Source organism: Aquarana catesbeiana, linkage group LG03 (genome assembly GCF_042186555.1).
Source record: "Aquarana catesbeiana isolate 2022-GZ linkage group LG03, ASM4218655v1, whole genome shotgun sequence".
NCBI classification, from domain to species: domain Eukaryota; kingdom Metazoa; phylum Chordata; class Amphibia; order Anura; family Ranidae; genus Aquarana; species Aquarana catesbeiana.
Window position 1 is genome coordinate 307,530,662 of NC_133326.1, and position 22,696 is coordinate 307,553,357.

General features: G+C 40.6%; 1 protein-coding gene across 1 annotated transcript in view; it reads right to left on the bottom strand.

The window, feature by feature from the left end:
• The window catches only part of LOC141133958 (dynein axonemal heavy chain 3-like), a 3,453,856-nt gene that overhangs the window by 2,165,587 nt on the left and 1,265,573 nt on the right, over window positions 1–22,696 (bottom strand). The window contains exon 29 of the mRNA XM_073623563.1: window positions 15,144–15,263. Coding sequence (XP_073479664.1) covers window positions 15,144–15,263 — 120 coding nt within the window. The remainder of the gene's footprint in view (window positions 1–15,143; window positions 15,264–22,696) is intronic.

Consider the following 22,696-nt stretch of genomic DNA (forward strand, 5'->3'; position numbering starts at 1 on the left):
TTAGGTATTATTAGTCAGTTAGTTAGTTATTATTTCGGCTTTTCAAATTTTTGCATTTTTGTTCTTATTTTCTGATTTTTGTTCTTTCGAACTTTCGTATTTTCTTTCTTTTTTTTGGATTTTTTCATTTTTCAAATTTTTTGGCAGTACACATGTCTATTTTCTTTCTTTTTTTTGGATTTTTTCATTTTTCAAATTTTTTGGCAGTACACATGTCTATTGGGAAGCACACGTCTGAACCTTCTTGGAAACAGAGACTTATGTAGCAATGTAAAACAGTTCTGGACAGAAATATTTCATACTATTTCCAGGCTGTTCTCTGTAACATTCACTGCTGACCCCCTCATAGCCCTCCTCCCATTCCTGGGACTTGACTTCCATCCACTTAAAATTACTACTACAAATAACTACTGCAACTGAACAAACTGTGGCGAAGGCTTGAAAATCGCCTTTCTCAGTATAGTATAAACCAAGAATAGAATCACCTAGGCCATTATCCATTCTAAAGTAAAAGCTTTTTTCTTGGATAAAGTTCAAAAATACGAAATACTATGCCTGCCTCAGGTAACCCACTTTTTACCCATGAATTTTGATGAATCCCGGTTACTTCCCTAAAGTCTCAGTCCTACCACCACTGACACCCAAATACATGGAGACCATCTGCACGCTGATCCCCAGAAATTGTCCACCCTCTTCACACCATTCCCCTTCAACTCTTGTTATTCTTCATCCATCCACTTGGTGACCACCACTCTTCAGACCCTTAACTACTCTGATTTATACCTGTTCTTCTCCTCTTGCCTGAGCAGTTGTTCATATATTGCAGCAACACTTATATGATGCTGCTGTTATGCGGACCTCAGGTCCTGCTGTTACAATGTCATTGCATGTTTATCATTGTGATGATTTTTCTCCTTCTGGGTCTAATACTACTTAATTGTGTACTTTTTTATTTTTTTAAATAACAAACACACACGGTGCTCGTGGCTCCTCCTCGCATCGGTAAACCCCCTAAGAGAAGCACTCTCCCTGGGGGTTACCTTGCGGGCGCGTTCTCAAGTCCAGCATTTGTGTCCATTGACACCCACATCATTGGATTTGATTAACAGCAGTGGGAGCCAATGGCTGCGCTGCTATCAATCTATCCAATCAAGAGCCGAGAACCCTGGGAAGAGAGGTAGAGCGCGTCTCCGCTGAGGGAACGAAGGGCTCAGGTGAGTAAAACGGGGGCTGGTCATTGACAAAAGTTTTTTCACCTTAATGCATAGGATGCTTTAAGGTGAAAAAACATGAGGGTTAACGACCCCTTTAATCAATAAGCACCAAGTGTCTTTTTCATTGCTGTTCCAATTAACAAATCAATAAGAACGTTTTAAATGAGAAAAATCCCTGTTTTTTATTGCATTCACTAAAAAGGATATATAGCGATGTGCAGCACCTGATGGATTATATACATGTAGACACTATTGAGATCTGAGTATATCTTACTTCTTTTTAATAAGAATTAGGGTACTCACAAAAGAAATTAAAAACCGGCATGAAAAGTCTGCTATGGTATGTCTAGCAGACATGAAGTCAGCAAGCCAAGCTCAACTACTTGGATTAAACTGCCACCTTCAAATGAAAGGACAAAAGGCAAAAAATAGGCAGGAATTCCCACCCAGGCATAACCCCCTAACGGCTTTGCAGTCTGTGGTAGCTAAGGACTTAAGGTCTATGTGAAATGTATGCTCCATTCCAGACAATCAGACTTGGGGATCCTGACATTTAGCAGCTCTTTGAAATTTTTCTGAGAACCATAGAAAATTGGAGAATGGACCCTCCACCCAGAGGGGTGTCTCTTGGTGTCCAGATTCAACATTCTCTCCACTGCACCTACTTTTCCTAACCTGTTGTGCAGCATAAAGGAAGAAAGGAAGGGAATTCCTGTGATTCTGACCGCACTGGCTTGGCTAGAAAGAATATGGTATGCAGATATTGTAAACCTATTGGTAAATGAGCCCTAGGCTCTTCTAGATTGGCCAGATTTGCGGTTAAAGGTTCTGATCCTCCATCCTGCTTCATGGTTGCTGGCTTTGATAGCGTGAATGTTAAAGTCCACTTTTTAAGGTGTTTCTGTAATTCCTACCCTCCTCAAGGCAAGAAAGTCAACCTCTAGGAAGGTGTACAATTATTTTTTTTTTTTTGTCACGTTGAACAGGAATTCATTAATTTGTAATTACTGAATTCACTCCCAGCCAAGAAAAATCCTAGCTGGTCTTATGCACATACACCTGTCAAATTCAATCCAGAAGTAGAGCATCTGTTTTATGAAAATCAAAACATTAACATAGTACTGAAATTAAAAGTTGTTCAAAATCAATTAAGTTCATGAAGACACCATTGCATGGTTGGAGGAATGTTTTTTTTTTTCCCAAATATGTTTATTGAAATTTTGTATAATTACATTAAAGACAAAGTAGAAATAATACAAAGTAGCAATAGTATGCAATACTTCTACATACAAAACCATGTAAAGTGTTGACACTTTTTGTAAACCTTTGTTTAAACATACAACTTATGAAATTATAACATTACATAGAGCAGTTATGCCTCTATATCCTCACTAGTGGTAACAAATTACAATGTCCCCCTCACCCCTAATGGGATCAAACTGTGATTGGGATGTGCCAACTTCCGGATGCAGAAGCATAACATATTGCTCTGGGTCCTGCTTCAGTAACGTGATGTGATATGACAAGCAGATGATGTTGATTATTATAAACCAAAGGTATGTAGAATGCAAACACAAACTGAACAGAGGGAAGGGGTAAGGATAAAAATTAAAAAAAAAAAAGTTATATACAGTTACCAACGTTTCAGTCAGATATTACGGTATTCAATATATAAGTTGTGATACCAACATTTAGCTGCAACTACTATAAGTTAAGGTTTTAGGTCTTTAACTGAATCTGGATGAAGGAACCAAGCTTGCCATTTTATTATAAATTGGGATGCTTTAAGATTTTTAAGTGCCAGTAACTTCTCGTACTGGCATTGTATATTGATCCTCGTGCAAATATCTCTTCTTGTTGGGAGGTCAGAAGTTTTCCATTTACTCGCTAAAGCCATCCTAGCTGCGAATAACACATGAGCGATCACTGGTTTAACTGTGATAGGGTAGGAGTCTAGTCCTATGTTCAAGAGAGCTAGTTCCGGGGAAGTGATTTATACTGGCTTGTGATTTCACTGATAATTCTATTTATACTTTCCCAAAAGGACACTATGTGAGGGCAGTTCCACAGAATATGGAATAGATTCCCTATTTGATTACAGTTTCTCCAACAGTAGATTGAAGAATCCTGAAATATTTTTGACAGTCTGTAAGGTGTCATATACCACCTATGATATATTTTTTGAAAATTTTCCCAATGTTCAACACAGGCAGTCATACTGAAGCTCAATTGTATAGCTTTCAAACATTGTGGTAGGGAAAATTCTTTCTGCATATCTATTTCCCATTTGTGTATATCTGGCGTTTTAGTCACTAACATGGGTCCAGACAGAGAGTAGTAGAAGAAAGAAATTCCACGGGTCGATTTGTTCGACTTCCTCAGGAGGAATTCCCAAACAGAGCATGGAATTTCTATGCTTTCCATACATTTAGTGGTTGAGTGGTAGTGCCTGATCTGCATTGATCTATAAGCATCCTTAGGTAGGCTGCTGAGGTGTAAGGAATTTGTGAAGTTTATACCTCATTTATGGCAGTCCCTTGTATCAAAATCTTTAATTAGCCATTCATATGTATGAAGCGGGATATTTAGTTTGTGTGTGTTTTCTATGTACTGTTTGCGTGAGAGTAGTGTGCGCCATGCCTTAAGAGTAGCTGCAATTGTGGGGTGTTGAACAGAAGAGATTACGTAGGGGAACATCAGAGAAGCTGATAAAATTGCAAGGGAGTCCTTATTTTTCATAAAGCTGAGTTCCATGTCAACCCATAGTATATCCTCAGGCGGTTTAATCCAGTGTTTAGCTTGGTCTAGTAAGGATGCGTTGTAATAGCCCTGAAAATCTGGTAAACCAATACCACCATTTATTCTCATCAATTGTAGTGATGAAAGGGCAATTCTCAGGGTTTTACTTTGCCAGATAAATTTTCTTAACAGGGAGTTACATTTTGTGAAGAATGAGATAGGGATAGAGATCGGGAGTGTTCTAAATATATATAGAGTATCTTTGGGAGTACTTGCATTTTAAAGGCAGCTGCCCTACCTACCCAAGATAATTGAGTCCTACTCATCCATTTCAGGTCTTCAGAGATATTGGACAGTAGGGGGGTGAAATTAGCATCATAGAGCGAGCTAATGGGATAAGAGAGCTGAATACCCAAAGTATGTGATGGATTTTGCTCCCCATTTATATGGGAATACACTTCTCATTTGGTTTATTTGGCATTGAGACAGACCCATGGACAGTATCTGACATTTATTAGAATTAATCTTGTAGTAGGAAGCTTCCCCAAAATTCTCAATCAATTGTTGGGTTCTATGTAGAGCGTTATGGGGATTCGATAGGGACAAAATGATATTGTGCAAACAGGCCTATTTTGTGTTCACATTGACCCACTCGCAGTCCCTGGATCAGAGGATCACTCCTGATTGCTTCAGCGAAGGGTTCAATAGCAAGGGAGAATATAATTGGAGAGAGGGGGCACCCTTGCCTTGTTCCATTTGAAAGATCGAAGGATCCAGACAGGGTGCCGTCAACATATACTCTAGCCGAAGGGTTATTATATAATGTCATAATAGCGGAATACATTGTCCCAGATAACCCAAATTTAATTAATACTTGCAACAGATATTCCCAGTGGACTCTGTCGAATGCCTTCTCCGCATCCAGAGCAAGGAGAAGAGAAGGCATCTGACAAGTCCCAGCATGATGTATGAGGTTGATCATTCTTCTCGTACCATCTGGAGCTTGTCGCCCCCTCACAAACCCTACTTATTCTGGTCCTAGTAGGAGTGGGGTGAGATCTAAGAGTCTGTTAGCTAGTAGCTTGGAATATATTTTTAAATCAGAATTTAGAAGCGATATGGGCCTGAAGTTTTGTGGGTGGTCTGGCTCTTTTCCAGGTTTTGGGAGAGTCACAATAACAGCTTCTAACATTTCCTTCTGGAAGTTACCTGTGAGGGCAGCTTGATTATATAGTTCAACCAAATAAGGGCTTAAAACTGGGTTAAGGGCTCTATAGTATTCTGAGGAGAGTCCGTCTATTCCTGGCAATTTTCCCAGCGGTAGGGAGGTGATGACATTTGTTATTTCTTGTCTTTCTATAGGGCGATTAAGATGATGCAGGGAGGCCTCATCAAGAGCAGGTAAATTTATTTTCTTTAGGAACTCAGATATCACCTCAGTGTTGGGTTGAGGGGCATCATGGTCATATTTTAGATTGTACAATGCTGCATAGTATTCCCGGAAAGTTTGGGCTATCTCTGAAGGGTCAAGGGCGTATTTACCTGTTTGGCGGTGACATAATCTGGTAATTTTTTCCCTAGCTCTTTTATGTTTTAATTGCGTGGCCAGCCTTTTCCCTGCTTTATTATTTTGAGAGTAAGCTGTGAGTTTAAGGCCCTTAATATATTTATCATAGTCAGATATCAATGTTGTTTTGAGTTCCTCTTTAAGGATTACAAGGCGGGACAGTAATGCATTTTGGGGAGATTGTTTGTGCTGAGCTTCCAAAGAGGCTATTTCAGCAAGAAGAGTGGAAATTTTTGATTTCCGCTTTTTCCTTTCCCTGGAAGCCATCTGAATCAACACTCCCCTAACAAAGGCTTTATGCGTACACCAGAGATTGAATATACTGCTAGAGTTTTCAGAATTAAAGGAGAAGAACTCCTCCAATTGGGTCCTCAATTCATTTACATATTCTGGGTGCGACAATATATAAGTGTTATTCCTCCATAATGGCGTCTGTTTAGCTGTGCACCCCTCTGAAATTTCCAGTGAGACAGGGGCATGGTCGGACCACGTAATGTTGTAAATATTTGTCCCTGTTACTTTATGGAGAAGATTTCTGTCCATAATAAGGCAGTCAATTCTTGAATATGTGTTATGGGGATGAGAGAAAAAAGTATAATCTCTTTCTGTGGTATGTTGATAGTGCCATGGGTCATGTAGATCTTCCTGCAGCAGGAGTTGTCTAAGTCCTGGTTTTCCTCTTGAGTTCCTGTTGGTAGTGTCTATATCGGGGTCCATGGAAAAATTAAAGTCACCGCAAATTAAAATATGGCCTTTTTGTATGGAGCGAGCTTTGGTCAAGATCCTTTTGATGAACCTTATTTGATGTCTGTTGGGGGCATATATATTGACAAGTGTATATAGGGCTCCATTAACTTCAGCAACCAAGATTATATATCTACCTTCCTCATCCAGCATTAAGGTATGACACTTGAAGGGAAGTGAATCTTTAATTGCGATCATAACTCCTCTTTTCTTTTTGTTGAAATTGGCTTGGTAAATGTGGGGAAAGTGTTTGTGGTTACAGCTGGGAGGATTAGTAGACAGGAAGTGAGATTCTTGTACACATAAAATATTGCAGCGTTGATTTTCTGCTTCTTTCCATAGTGCCCGTCTCTTGTAAGGACTGTTAAGACCTTTCGCGTTCAACGATAACAGCTTAAGTACCATTGAAGATAAATGTATTGCAGGCGGTCGATTTTTCTTCTATATAGTTATATTGCAGGCAGTACAGAAGGCAAATGTGGTAACATGAACGGAAAACAAACAAAACAAAAAAAAGGAATTGACAACAAGCATTGTCCTAGATCCATATTCTTGGATGAGGGAGAGATTGTTGGTTAAAGGCATCTCCTGTACACATATCCAACGGGGAGTAAATTGTCCAACCGAGCAGGATCGTAGTAAACAATAAGACGGCAGGTTATTAGCAGTAGAACCATACGCCGATGACATTCAGAACTGTGTTCATTACAGCTTGAGCTGTCAAGGGAGCGGCGCTGGGTCTGAGATATCTTCTTCATCTGGTGGGAGGAGACCCCAAGATTTCGTTAACTCCAGACCTTCTTCTAGAGTAGATACCAGCTAGGTCTTGTTGTTCTTTTCAATAGACAGTTTCGTCTGTAATTTCCATTTGTAGACAATATTGTTATTCCTCAAGATCTTGGTGATGGTGAGGAGATTTTTGTGGGCTTGTATGGTTGCCTGAGAGAGATCTATATATAGTGAGATTCCAGAATATGGTTCTGGTAATGAGTTACGTTTGCAGGAGAAGTACATAAGCTGATCCTTAATGTGGAAATAATGGATCCTAGCTATTACTTCTCTTGGTACGCGTTCAGGTAGATAGGACAGCTTAGGAAGGCGATGAGCCCGATCTATCACCATTTCGTGGGATTTTGCCATTGGAAGTAATTCGGCTATCATCTTCTGCAGATAGGGGCAGAGTTCCCCTGGTGGGACCGATTCCGGAATGCCTCTAAATTTCATTTTTTTTCATTTTCATGTTGCGGATTTCTTCTGCCAGTTCCTCATGGGCGTCGACAACTTCATTATGAGCTAGGGCATAGTCACTCATTTTGTTCTCTAGGTGATCCACTCTATCCCCAATGGCTGCTATTTCTGTGTTTGTTTGCCTCATAAAATTAGACATGTCATGTTGCAGTGCTCTGCGAAGAGTAATAAGCATGTCTTTCAAAGTGGAATCTAAAATAGGTTGGCCCACTGTGGGGAAGGTATCCAGATTCTCATTGAAGCCATTATTGTCAGCCTGAATGACATTATCTAGGGAAGCATCATTTACTGTGTTTTCCTCCACTATCATCTTCCTTCTCTGCTTCACAGGGCTGTTGAATGTGGATTGGGGAGAGCGGCTTCCATTGTCAGCATCAGAAGTGTCATGCCGAGAAGGGGTATTCCGCACCGCTGCAGCTTTCACCGTTCTTCTGTGTGAAGGCGCCGTCGCGTCGGCGCCATCTTGGGAGGATCGAGCGCCCACTAGGCTGTAAAAATCCATGAGTCTACGGAACCCCTCACGCTCCTTCCTCTTCCCCCTCATGCTTCCCCTGCCTCTCTGGCTCTGCATCATGTGTCGGGGAAAGTTTTCAGGGTCCCACTGGTGCTGTGTGTCGCTTGTCAGATCCTGGTATGCCGGAGCTTGATCACAATGCAGCCATCTCCTCAGGCAGCCGGCCACGCCCCCGGAGGAATGTTTTTTATACTTTCTCATTCTCATACTTTCTCATTTAAATGTTTAAATGAAATTCTACAAGGCCAACATTATTATCTACATTATTCTGACTTTTGGAAAGGTGGGTGATCAAGATAAAACATCCCCAAATTTACCATGAAAGAACTTATCTGTAAAGACATTCAAGTCTGTGCCACACAGAGACAATATAATTATATTTAACAATTCATAATATTGTAAATAAATAATTCAAAATTACATGCAGTATGTACAAACATTTCTTAGTACACCCATGTTTCTCTCCAGGGGTCAACCAAAATAGATCCTAAATAACCACCTATATACACTGTATATGCATATTATTCAATAGTGTACATTAGTTACAAATATGTGTAATCTTGTACAGTATATTGTTTGAAATAGTCTAATAGATAAACCAAAAGGTGGCTGGGTTCTCAAAGTGTTACATTATCTGATTCTTTAGGATAACTTATTTAATATGTAATAATACTATTACCTTTTATGTCATAAGTGTCACTCCCCCATAACTGAAAAATTCACTTATGTTGAAGAGACAAGATGAACCCAAGCCAATGATGTCAATTATTTCATATCATTGGCTTTGGCTTACCTTGTTCTTTCACTGTTACCTTCTGTCTGATCTTCTGACCAATTGTTGGGCCTCTGAGCTGAGCTGAACTGAGAACACAAAAAAGGGGGGTGGTTACATGCCAGGAAATGAGAGGTCAAACTCAGTACTTGGGATTTAAATGAAATCTACCACAATAGATAAAAGGGAGTGGCCTTATTGACATACTTTTTAATGGTGAAAACTCTGGGACCTCTGTACAAATCCTTAGCCATTTACATAATAAAATAATCACCTGCTGACAAACTATATTGGCAGGTTCATTTTAAAACTCCAGAAAAAGGAAATAGAGTTAGAATTACTGCCACTTTTTTTTAAATGTTTTTATTGGTCCCCTTTAATTCTTGTCTCTGCAATTCCAGAACAAGAAATTGGATGAATGTGGACAGAAGGATACACAAAGCATTAACAACTTCACAGATATTCTTAACCACTTGACCCCTGGAAGGTTTTACCCCCTTCATTTTTGCTATTCAGCACTGCGCTGGCAATTGTTTGGTCATGCAACGCTGTACACAAATGAAATTTATATCATTTTTTTTCAACACATAGCTTTCTTTTGGTGATATTTGCTCACAACTTTTTTTTTTTTTTTTTTTATTAAACTATAAAAGACCAGAACCAGTGTTTTATCTTCGTTTTTAATAAATGTATTTACGGAGTCACACTATGGATACCTCTCTTTCATTCCTATTGTGGTAATTGGGGGATTGGTATTTTCCTAAATCCGCCTGCGGCCACGCCACTAGAGGGACGTCTTAATGCTAGCTGGGTATCCAGGCCTTCATTCCAGCCAGTTCACCTGCTGTTTGGTACAACACATAGAGTGACGCTGCAGATCCATGTGCATCCGACCTCTTGTTTATTTGATCAAGCTCATTCAGCTTGCTATTTGGTAAGCGTGCATTTCAGGTGGTGGTGGATCACTATGATGGGTGTTTTCCTACTCTCTCCCTCCACACATCGATCCCTATGAATGGCGATCAGGGGCTTCTTCCCACTACCTAGTGGACTATCGATTTATTTGATTTATGGACTTGTTGTTTTTATTTTTGTCTCACTATATATTTTGTGGTATTGACTATATGCATTCAGTTTAATACCAGTGTGTTTTTCCACAATTGCACTCAGGTACAGACTTTATATCATTTGTCACATATATTCACATATATGCTTTTAAGGTATAGCGCAGTTCTTTTTTCTTTTCTTTTTTTTCTTTTCTATAAAAGACCAAAAATTTTGAAAAAAAAAAACCCTATATTTTCTACATTCTGTTATAAAACATTATCAAATAAAATCACATTTCCTCTTAAATTTAGGCCAAAATGTATTCTGCTACATGTCTTTGGTAAAAAAGAAATCCCAATAAGTGTTTATTAATTATATTAGGTGTAAAAGTTATAGGTTTACAAACTTTGGTATATATATTGGAATTTATGCAGCTGTTGATGCTACTGTATACTATTAAGGGCGGTGATCAGTGACTTATAGTTCGACTGTGATAGTGTGGCGGGCAATCCAGCACTCAGTGTCACTGGCTGGGAGGGACACTAACTGACTGACACTGACCTCCCTAGTGACACTAGTACAGTGACCAGTGATAACACTGTACACTGTACAGTGTACTAATGACACTGGTTAGGAAAGGGTTAACTTCAAGGGGCAATCAAGGGGTTAACTTTGTGCCTAACAAGTGTGTACTGTGTGCTGCTTTTACTAATGTATCTAGCTGATTTTTTTCCCAGCTTTTCATATCACTGTTCTGTGTGTTTGTAAATCAAACCTGATTAGCAGGTTTCAGCAAAAATCATTGGCTGAAACCTGCTGACAAACTCATGTCCAATCACAGCACGGGTCAGCAGGGGGAACACGCATGCATGCTCATAAACTAGGAAGTTCAGTAATTGTATTGTGAGCAGGCGCCAAGTGGTTAAACTTATCCACTCTGAATGTTGTTGTTTCTCTTCTTCCTGGAGACCTAGCCCATCATTTCCTGTCCAAATTACATTCTTTGGAACAGTTAGTGAGGAGAAACCACTCCAATGTGGGCATAAAAACCTGACTGAAATTCTAAACTCTTCCACAATGTAAAACTGAAAAAAAGCATTTTTTCTGGTGTTGGGCTTTAAGAACTTGTGTTTGGGAAATGTTTTCACGCTGGTTCTTTTGTAATGACAAAAATAACACAGTGAAACTTTAAAGGATTTCAAACATAATGAGAAGGTCATCACTCCAGTATGCAGCACTGAAACTGGCACTTTATTCAACAATTCATAAAAGCCACAAAGCAACTGCTACGCATTTCAGACTAACAATAGGCTTGACAAAGGATTTGTTAGTCTGAAACACATAGCAGTGACTATGTTGCTTTTAAGAGTTGCTATATAAAGTGCCAGTTCTACAATGATAAATGCTGGAGTGACAATTTTTTTGCGTTTGATGTAATGAATAGTGGATGGAAGTCTAAGTACCCCCATTTTGGACTGGAGCACAAGGCTGAGCAGGGGAGCTATGTTTGCTTTCTTCTAAATTTTTAATTTTATTAAAGAAAAATTACAGGCATGATATTCTTTTTTATAGTTATATTAGTCCATCTTGGAGCAATGTAACTATGTATATACCATACCTAACCAATGCCCCTGGCAGCTGGAAATCACTAAGGTAGCAATGTCTCCACTTGCTTCTGGGTCCCATGCTGAGCAGCCGGCCAGATACATTGTGAACACAGGAGGTTGGCTGCTTAGCACAGACAGCATTCAGGGAATGCTTTGCATTTCGGAATTATTGGATGAGGTGGAGAGCAGGGAAGCACCACCCTGCCTCTCCACCTTGTCCAATCAGGGACCACTTTGCATTCATTCAGAAAATGCAAAGCATTCTCTAAGACCCCTTTCACACTGGGGCAGTTTTCAGGCGCTTTAGCGCTGGAAATAGCCTCTGCTAAGCACTTAAAAGACCGCCTCCCATACATTCAAGTGTGACTTTTCACACTCGGGTGGTGCGCTTGCGGCACGTTCCAAAAAGTCCTGCAAGCAGCATCTTTGGGGTGGGTTGGGAGCGCTGTATTTAGCTTTTCATCTTACTTGACCTCTCCAAACAGATAAAATCTGAATTCTAATAGCTGCTTTCATTTTTAAATAAGCTCAAAGGTCAGGATTATTAAATACTGTGTATCTACCAACAGTCTTTGAACACTTGGGTGTCTTTTCCAAATTTTCTTAGCACCCTAGGCACACCATCATTAATATTTTGTAAAACAATGCAAATAAATAAATAAATAAATGAGCTGTTTATTTAATCAGAGTGGGAATTGGATTTTTGGTCTGTCACTCCCTTCTTTTCTGTCTGCTGGTATGTGTTACAGTGTAGTAGAGTCCTTAAACTGACATTGTCTATTACTATTAAATTAGGGTTCCAAAGGCTCAGTACACATGTGGATGCATGGTGTTGTGTTGCACTGGACTAAAGATTGCATGCAGCATTTGGGCTGAGGCAGCCCTGAGCTTCACAGAGTCCTACCAGTCCAGGGACGTGCAGTCAGGGGAGGCAGGTGCCATGAACATAAAAAAAAAATCAAGCTTCGTGGGTTATAGCTTGGCAACTTGGGGTCACAGGTCCTACTACCGGTCAAAATTTGGGACTCCTGGCACCTATGGTTCTGGAGATACAGGGCTCCTTGCACAGCCTGTGAGAAGCTACATGCAGCACCGCCAGTTTAAATACAAGCTGGCACATGCTGTTTTCAGCAGACTGAGAGGATGAGCTCACAGTGTCTCTCACTTCTTGTCAAAGGCACTGAGCTCAATGGACAGTTTGGAGCCTTGGACCAATGGTAAAGCGCCACTGGTCCAAGCTGTCCAATAAAAATGCTGCAGTGGAGGCTCTCCTCTCACTGCAGTGTCATAGAAGGGGCATGTGTCTAAAAGACAAATGCTCCCTTCCAGCCCAGCCCTCTTAACTACAAGGAAAAAAACATGGGTTTATGGGTATAAGGTTTACTCACAATACCATGTTTTTTTCACACAGTTAAGAGGGAGAATCTGCTGCTGCTGCTGCTGCTGCTGCTGCTGCTGCTGCTGCTGTTGCTGAAAAGTTTTTAATCAAGCTAAATAATATATTATTATGCTATATGTTATAACATAATAATGTATTATTTATCTATTTACTGTGAAATTACTGGTTTGAAGTTATAAATTCAAACTTCAGCAATTTGTCCGTTAAGCCACCTGCTTGAGTTCAGTTTTTGAAAATATAGTAAATTACCTTAAAAACAATATATAATAATGATTTGTATATGACTAACTTATGGTAATAACCACTTACAATATATAATAATTATTTGTGTATGACTAACTTATGGTAATAACCACTTGCCACCCAGGCTATTTCTGACACTTCTCTCCTACATGAAATAATCATAATTTTTTTGCTAGAAAATTACTCAGAACTCACAAACATTATATATATATTTTTTAGAAGACACCCTAGGGAATAAAATAGCGGTCGTTGCAACTTTTTATGTCACACTGTATTTGTTCAGCAATTTTTCAAACGCATTTTTTTGGAAAATTTTATGAATAAAAAAAAATATTGTTTCCAGCATCAACAAAAAGGGTGATTGAAAAACATCTTAACCACTTAAGCTCCGGACCATTTGGCTGGCCAAAGACCGGAGCACTTTTTGTGATTTGGCACTGCGTCAATTTAACTGACAATTGAGCGGTCGTGCGACGTGGCTCCCAAACAAAATTGACGTCCTTTTTTCCCCACAAATAGAGCTTTCTTTTGGTGGTATTTGATCACATCTGCAGCTTTAATTTTTTTGCGCTATAAACAAAAAAATAGCGACAATTTTGAAAAAAAACATATTATTTTGTACTTTTTGAAATAATATATATCCCCAAAAAATATATATATAAAAAAAATTTTTTTCCTCAGTTTAGACTGATACATATTCTTCTGCATATTTTTGGTAAAGAAAATCGCAATAAGCGTTTATTGATTGGTTTGGGCAAAAGTTATAGTGTCTACAAAATAGGGGATAGTTTTATGGCATTTTTATTGATAATTTTTTCTTTACTAGTAATGGCGGCGATCAGCGATTTTTATCATGACTGCAACATTATGGCGGACACCTTGGACAATTTTGGGGCAATTTTGGGACCATTCACATTTATACAGCGATCAGTGTGATTAAAAATGCATTGATTACTGTGTAAATGTGACTGGCAGTGAAAGGGTTAACCACTAGGTGGCCCTGTAGGGGTTAAGTGTGTCCTAGGGAGTGATTCTAACTGTGGGGGGGGGCTGTGTGTGACACATCACTGATCACCGCTCCCGATTACAGGGAGCTGTGATCAGTGAGAGTGTCATTAGGCAGAACGGGGAGATGCTTGTTTACATTAGCATCTCCCCGTTCTTCCTCACCATGAGACGATCGCGGGTATCCTCGGGTATGATCATGGTCACGGAGCTCCCGGCAGGTGCACACCCACAAGCTGCCTCTTAAAGGGCAACATACAGGTACGTTGATCTGCCTGTACGTGCCCTTCTGCCGCAGTATATCTGTGTGAGGGGGTCAGGAAGTGGTTAAAGGGACAGCATTTGTAAATATTTTTGATAAATGAGTATAACCTTTATAACTGAAATCGCCTAAATAATGAGAATCAAATATGTAACTTGTTAATATGTAACCTGTGTATATCTGGCTCTGATACTAGCCAGTGCTTCACCAGCCACTGACTTCACCGCACATCCCTGTACCAGTCCCTTCTATTGCAAGATTGTTTTTACTTAAAATGGTGTGCTGAGCAGTGTAGTTGCTGGATGCTCTGCTACTGCCTTCTGTGTCTGGAGAGCTAGTCTTATACTATCAACTTCAGTCAAAATTATTCTTTAACCAACAAATGTAAGATGAGAAAGGGAGAAAACTCATTAAGGTTTATAACTTTCATACTCATTAAATAGTTAAGATATCTGGCAACAAAATTACTATATTAAAACAATTTAATTGTGCAGATCATTTAAAAGTGCCTTAATATTTCATGACCATGAACATGGTATTATATCGAAATAACAGGAATTTAAAAAAAGGCTGTACTGTTTATGAATAAATGGTTTAAAGATTCATATTTTTCTTAAAATCATCTTATTCTGATATTAAAAGCCATGTTCTCTTTAGGTGTACATACACATGAAAGTACTAAATTTGAAAGTCAATATTTTATCTCTGCATTTATATTTGCACTTGCAGAATTGGTACTTGCAGTGCATATTAAGTTTTCTGAGAAAGTGTGTTAGAATTACCTCCAGCTCAATACGATTAAATTCATCAAAGCATGCCCAAGCTCCAGACTGTGCCAGACCTTTGAAGAATTTCCCCATGGCTTTATAGTCTAGTCCATCAGAGCAGTTAAAAACAACACACTGGAAAAAAAAGACATAAAAAAAGGAAGAATAAAGAAGGTTATATTATCATAACAAAAAGTACAGTGAGTATATTTGCAAAGTAAAGAAAGCCTGAATACAAATAAATAAATGAAATGCAGCTAAATCTGTTCTGATAGTGAAAATTATTGAATTTAAAGCTATGTCCTATAAGTTGTGTATTTCACAATACTTGTAATTAAAGGGAACCTGTCAGAGCAGCTCTGCAGGTTGCCATAGCCCATTCCAGGAAGCATTGCTATAACTGAGGTAAAGCACATTTCTGCATCACCATGCACAGTTGAGTGCCTACCCTAGATTTAGCACTCCTATGATTTGGACAAAAGTAGCCTTCAGCTCTGGAAGGGAGGCTTAACTGTGACAAACTGACAGGTGTTCGAATCTCTTTCCACTCTATCCAAAAGTAGAAAAAAAAAAGTTGTGCCTTTAGTTACGCTTTTAGCATTTCTGTGGCTCTAAAATTATCCTTTTGATTAGAGCAATGTGAGACACAAAATGTTGGATTATCAACCAGGAAAACACTACACAGATACTATGACGAACAAGCTTGTAATGATAATCAGGTTAATCAGGTTAATAGTCTCCCTGAGATAATGGATGCTGTGCTGAAAGACAAATGCAATCTTTTCCAAGAATGTCTGTCTGTTCTGTATCTCTGGCAGGGATGTATTTATTTATTAGGCCACATTGGGGATATTTTCTGGTCTCCTATTCCTAGCAGACCAGAACCCAAAATCAGGGAGTGGTTATCTTTTGGACAGGACAAGAAAGCATATACTAGACAGCAGTAAAAACATTGTTGGGACTTCTAATTCTTCACTATAGTGAAGAGAAATCCTGTTAGGTTTTGTTTGTATTTATAGGCTTTTAAAATGTAAAAATGTATATTTTTTTCTATTTTTAAAATGTATTATTATTCTATTTAATACTGTAACTGTAACTTGCAAATACAAGTATCAACCATATTGTTCTGTGTCTCGATCAGAGAGTAAGACCACCTGGACTGTAAACTCAAGATCTAGCGGGCCAATTAAACAACTAAACAGGTGCACCCAGGTTTCAATCCTCACATATGTGGGAGCAGTGTGATAATGTGCAAACGGAGGTGTCCCAGAGACACAGGATCTAAGGAGCCATCTGGTCCTACTAGAGCCACTAGAAGTGTGAATGTTGCACTGCGATGTAGCTCCCAGGTTGTGGCCCTCTAGCACACCCGTGCAGGCACATTGCAACCACATAGCATGCTGGAAGGACATGCACAGGAGACAGGAGACTAGGAACCAAGGAAACCTACTGAAGCTAGCTAGGAAGGGACACCAGAGGAGAGGACGCAGGGAGCAAGTGTAAAGTGCAGGAGAGAGGGGAATGCTGAGCAACGGTGCAGAGAGAGAGAGACTTGGCAAGCTGGAAAGGGCTGCAGGCAAACAACAAGAAGCAATGCTGAGAAAGACACACACTGCAACAGAAAACAAAGGGATCCACGGACAGAAGCCAAATAGAATATAACTGCACAGCCAGAGGGGAAACACTGAGAACAAAGACAGGATCAAACAACACATAGAATATGGGAATACTCAGATGACGGTGAACATCACTGAAAAAGAGGGGTCCGGCTTGCACATGAAGGAGACATGTTGCTTGAACCCTAACGCACAGGTTCAGAGGCCTAATAATACCTAGATTCAGTGTGGATAGGTAGGAACCAGAGCAACTCGGATAGGCATCAAAACCCGGTGCCAGATCAATGTGTATGAAAGCGTGACGTTCTGCAGATGCCATTGCAGCATTAAGGCTAGGTTCACATATGTGGAGGTTGGGGAACGTACGCTGAATGCATGCATTCCCAGACCTGCAGCTAAAATGTGCTGATCTTTAATAGAAATGTGGGAGAGTGGGAATTATGGCACCACTATGCTTTAGAAAACATGGTGCATTTTCAGGTGTGTGTTTCTGTGTTGAAGCGTTTTGAAAAAAGGTTTGTGACTTTTTCTCCTGCCTTTCCAACAGATGCAGTAGCCCATTCAAATGAATAAGCTGCTGCATCTGCTCAAGCACAGGACCGAAAAAAACAGTGGTAAAATTGCGCTTGCTCTGAAGTATGAGCTGCTAACACAGCAAAAAGAATAATTGCTAAGTGAACCAATAAAAAACAAAAAGCGTAGTACTAAATGAAAATACACCCTCAATGTATAAATTGTGAAAAAAATATTAATAAATGAGTGTCCAGTGCTTTTAATAAAGAACAAATGTCCATCAAAAACAAATTGAATGTCCCTCAGTGAACCAATAATTAAAATCCGTAAATAATAAGGACCCTGAAGGTCACCACTTGTGAAAAAATGTGCACAATGCCATCACCAGCGTGTAACTCCATACAGACTGATATAAAATAATACACAGCTGGTTACTATTAAGTCCGTTATATGTACATATTAGATCTTATTGGATGGTAAATATAGAGACCAATTCGATACACCGCACCACAGTGTCTTCAAATAAAGTGCAATGCCCACAGCCAGTGAAGATGGAGGCTTACCGGAGGGTTTGAACCCAGAACAGCATATACTGTCAGGGTCAAACCAGCTTGTATTGCACACCGGCAATGGGGGGAAGACCTTGGCAGCCTGGAGATGGAAGAGTCCCAGGGGACTTCATGAAAGTGTCTTCTCCAAATGTAGCGTTAACTATCCCAGCATATGGGCATATAGCAAGCCGGGGTCATGCACGGGTAATCAGGCAGAGGCAAAGTCCATAAAGCAAGTCGGAGTCATGCACTGGTAATCAGGCAGAAGGAAGATCCAGGAGCAAGCCAGGGGTTGAGCCAGGAGAGGAGGTCAACAGGTCTGGAATGAACTGGGTCAATGAACAGGAGATCCAAGTAATGATACAGAGGTTTAGGAATACAGGAAGCTGACAGGAAGCTGTTGTCAGCTTCCTGTATTCCTAAACCTCTGTATCATTACTTGGATCTCCTGTTCATTGACCCAGTTCATTCCAGACCTGTTGACCTCCTCTCCTGGCTCAACCCCTGGCTTGCTCCTGGATCTTCCTTCTGCCTGATTACCAGTGCATGACGCTGACTTGCTTTATGGACTTTGCCTCTGCCTGATTACCCGTGCATGACCCCGGCTTGCTATATGCCCATATGCTGGGATAGTTAACGCTACATTTGGAGAAGACACTTTCATGAAGCCCCCTGGGACCCTTCCATCTCCAGGCTGCCAAGGTCTTCCCCCCATTGCCGGTGTGCAATACAAGCTGGTTTGACCCTGACAGTATATGCTGTTCTGGGTTCAAACCCTCCGGTAAGCCTCCATCTTCACTGGCTGTGGGCATTGCACTTTTTTTGAAGACACTGTGGTGCGGTGTATCGAATTGGTCTCTATATTTACCATCCAATAAGATCTAATATGTACATATAACGGACTTAATAGTAACCAGCTGTGTATTATTTTATATCAGTCTGTATGGAGTTACACGCTGGTGATGGCATTGTGCACATTTTTTCACAAGTGGTGACCTTCAGGGTCCTTATTATTTACGGATTTTAATTATTGGTTCACTGAAGGACATTCAATCTGTTTTTGATGGACATTTGTTCTTTATTGAAAGCACTGGACACTCATTTATTAATATTTTTTTCACAATTTATACATTGAGGGTGTATTTTCATTTAGCGCTACACTTTTTGTTTTTTATTGGTTCAAGCACAGGACCCACATATGTGTAGACTTAAAACAGAGTTCCACCCAAAAGTGGAACTTGCACGTTTTTGCTTCCTCCGCCCCTCCGGTGCCACATTTGGCACCTTTCAGGGGGGAGGAGGGAACTTGGACCTGTTTTTGATGCAGCGCTGTCCCTCGGAAGTTCGGCCCCCTCCCTCCTTCCTGCACCGCTGGGCCAATTAACAACGCACTTCGTGCATGTGCAATAGGAAACCGGGCGTTTCCTTTAGTGGAGATGGTGGTGGCAGTACCCGACAGACGATCCGAAAACCGGCTGGGGTGCCGACATCACGGGCTCCCTGGACAGGCAAGTGTCCATATATTAAAATTCAGCAGTTACATTATTTGTAGCTGCTTAGTTTTAATTTTTTTTCCCCAAGCAGAACTCCTCTTTAAGGTGTGATCTGCAAACTGAAGTCTTTTATTTTTCTAATGAAGCCTCCTCACTGCATATGGTTACTATATCATAGCTGACATCAAGCTGAACTCCACTTTCAACTACACTTTATATACACTCACAGTACACCTGTTCAATTGCTTGGTAACAAAAATTGTTAATCAGCCAATCATGGCAGCAACTCAATGCATTCAAGCATTCAATGCATTCAAGCATTTAGATGTGGTGAAGATGGCTTGCAGAAGTTCAAATCGAGCATCAGAATGGGGAAGAAAGGGGATTTAAGTGACTTTGAATGCGGCATGGTTGTTGGTGCCAGATGGGCTGGTCTGAGTACTTAAAAAATTGCCGATCTACTGGAATTTTCATGCACAACAATCCCTAGGTTTTACAGAGACTGGTCCAAAAAAAGAGGAAATATCCAGTAAGGGGCAGTTGTGTGGATAGAAATGTCTTGTTGGTGTCTGGGGTCAGAGGAGAACGGGCAGAGAGATGATAGAAAGGCAACGTTAACTGAAATAACCACTTGTTACAACCAAGGTATACAGAATACCATCTCTGAATGCACAACACATTGAATCTTGAAGGCTACAGCAGCAGAAGACCACACCGGGTACCACTCCTGTCAGCTAAGACAGGAAACTGAGGCTACAATTTGCACAGACTCACCAAAATTGGCCTATAGAAGATTGGAAAAATGTTGCCTGGTCTGATGAGTGTTGATTTCAGCTGCGACATTCAGATGGTAGCATCAGAATTTGGTGTAAACAACATGAAAGCAGGGATCCATCCTGGCTTGTATCAACAGTTCAGGCTGGTGGTAGCGGTGTAATGGTGTGAGGGATATTTTCTTGGCACACTTTGGGCCCCTTAGTACCCATTGAGCATTGTTTAAACACCACGGCTACCTACCTGAGTATTGTTGCTGACTGTGTCCATCCCTTTATGACTACAGTGTACCCATCTTTTGATGACTACTTCCAGCAGGATAATTCACTATGTCACAAAACTCAAATCACCTCAAACTGGTTTCTTGAACATGACAATGAGTTCACTGTACTTCAATGGCCTCCACAGTCACCAGATATCAATCCAATAGAGCACCTTTCAGATGTGGTGGAATGTGAGATTCACATCATGGATGTGCAGCTGGCAAATCTGTAGCAACTGCGTGATGCTATCATGTCAATATGGACCAAAATCATTGAGGAATGTTTCCAACACCCTGTTGAATCTATGCCATGAAGAAGGCAGTTCTGAAGGCAAAAGGAGGTGCAACCCAGTACTAGTACGTTGTAACTAATAAAATGGCCAGTGAGTGTATATGACATTATAGAACATTTTCTAAAAGAAACAGCAGAGCCCTATACACTATTGTACATACACTATATTAACAAAAGTATTGGGCCGCCTGCCTTTACATGCACATGAAATTTAATGGCATCCCAGTCTTGGTCCATAGGGTTCAATAATGAGTTGGCCCACCCTTTGCAGCTATAACAGCTTCAACTCTTCTGGGAAGGCTGTCCACCATGTTTAATAGTGTGTCTATGGGAATGTTTGAACATTCTTCCAGAATCGCATTTGTGAGGCCAGGCACTGATATTGGACAAGAAGGCTTTGCTCACAGTCTCTGCTCTAATTCATTCCAAAGGTGTTCTATTGGGTCGAGGTCAGGACTCTGTACAGGCCAGTCAAATTCATCCACCCCAAACTCACTCATCAATGTCTTTGTAGTGAGAGGGGGGATTATGGTATGGGGTTGTTTTTCTGGGGTTGAGCTTGGACCCCTAGTTCCTTTGAAGGGAACTCCTAAGATATCAACATGCCAAAACATTTTGGACAATTTCATGCTCCCAACTTCGTGGGAACAGTTTGGGCATAAAATGGATTAACAATGGTAATAACACAATTTAGCATAAAAAGTGACTAACAGTAAGCACTAGGCATAAGATGACATTTGGTGTGCAGATTAGGATAAACAGTAGCAAGGAAACCTCAAGTGCAGGAGTGAGCAGTAGTAAAGTTTGAACTACAAAGTGCTAGAACTATATTGCCAGAGTGCATTTATTGCAGTAATTCTAGTCCTAGACCGATTGGGTATGCACTGTCCAAAAAAGTAAACAGATGAGGGTTTAGAGGGGTCAAGGAAACAAAGGGGACTTGCAGAATAATTCTTACATGAGAAGCAGTCCTTTGAGATGTTCTTCTTCCTGCCATCGTTGGGGCCCTTTGAGAGCCTTGGTGCACTTAACGATATTCCCAGTTAACCTGCATGCAATATAGGTACAGTATAGCCTCTGCACAGGTGCAGGGTAGCTCTGGTTAGGATGTGGTAAAAGTGTTGTATAGGGAGGTGTAATATGGGGTAGCTCTGGATTGACCGCTAGCCAGTTTAATGAAAGCAAAACAGTTAATTTTTTTGAATCATGGTTAACAAAAGACAGCTTACTTCAGCAAAGTAAAAAAAAACAGTCCAAGTCCTGGTATCACAAACTAAACAGCAGGCTGACTGCTAATCTTCAGTCCCGCACAGGGGGTTAGGCTCCTCCATAGTAAGGGTACCAGGCAGGCCACACAGGGGGGTTATCAGCCCCTGCCTCAGCTTGTCTGAGAGCTCACACTTGCCACACAGCTTGCGAGTCTCTCTTCCACTCACTTCCCTGACACGGGTGCTGATTTCCTTCTGCTGGCTTTCACGCCTCCCTCACCTGGAACTTAACCTTAACCCTTTTGGAACTAAAGTCTTGGTAGTTAGGGTTTGGAGGCTCTTCCCACCCAAGTGTCTTTGAACCCAGAGAGTACTAAAAGTGAGTCCTCTCCAGCCAAACTTACCCCAGAACATCTCACCCTACAACTGTCTTTGCAACTGCTCCCCTTAAGGGACCAGAACTCAAATATCAGAGAAATGCACCCGTCACCCCGAACACATTCCTGGTTACTTTTTAACCCTTCCTTTCCCCCCTTTATGTCCCGGTCACATAATCTCCCCAGCAGATGGCTTCAGGGGAGAGGAGAGAGCAGTGACAATGTCTGCAGTGCCTGGACAGTGACATCACCCATAGACTAACTATGGGGCATCTATTGTCCACTGTTACTTCTGTACACTGAAGCTGGGGCTTGGACCTAATCATGTGACTGGACTAGAACACCCAAAGATTAGGTAAGTATACACATCTTTCGAATACAGGGTAGTTAGCATTGGTCTTAGAATGGGGGTGGGAGTAAATTTAAGCTTTGTTAGATTTTGACCGGACTTCTACTTTAAGGTCAAGCAAGACAAACAAGGA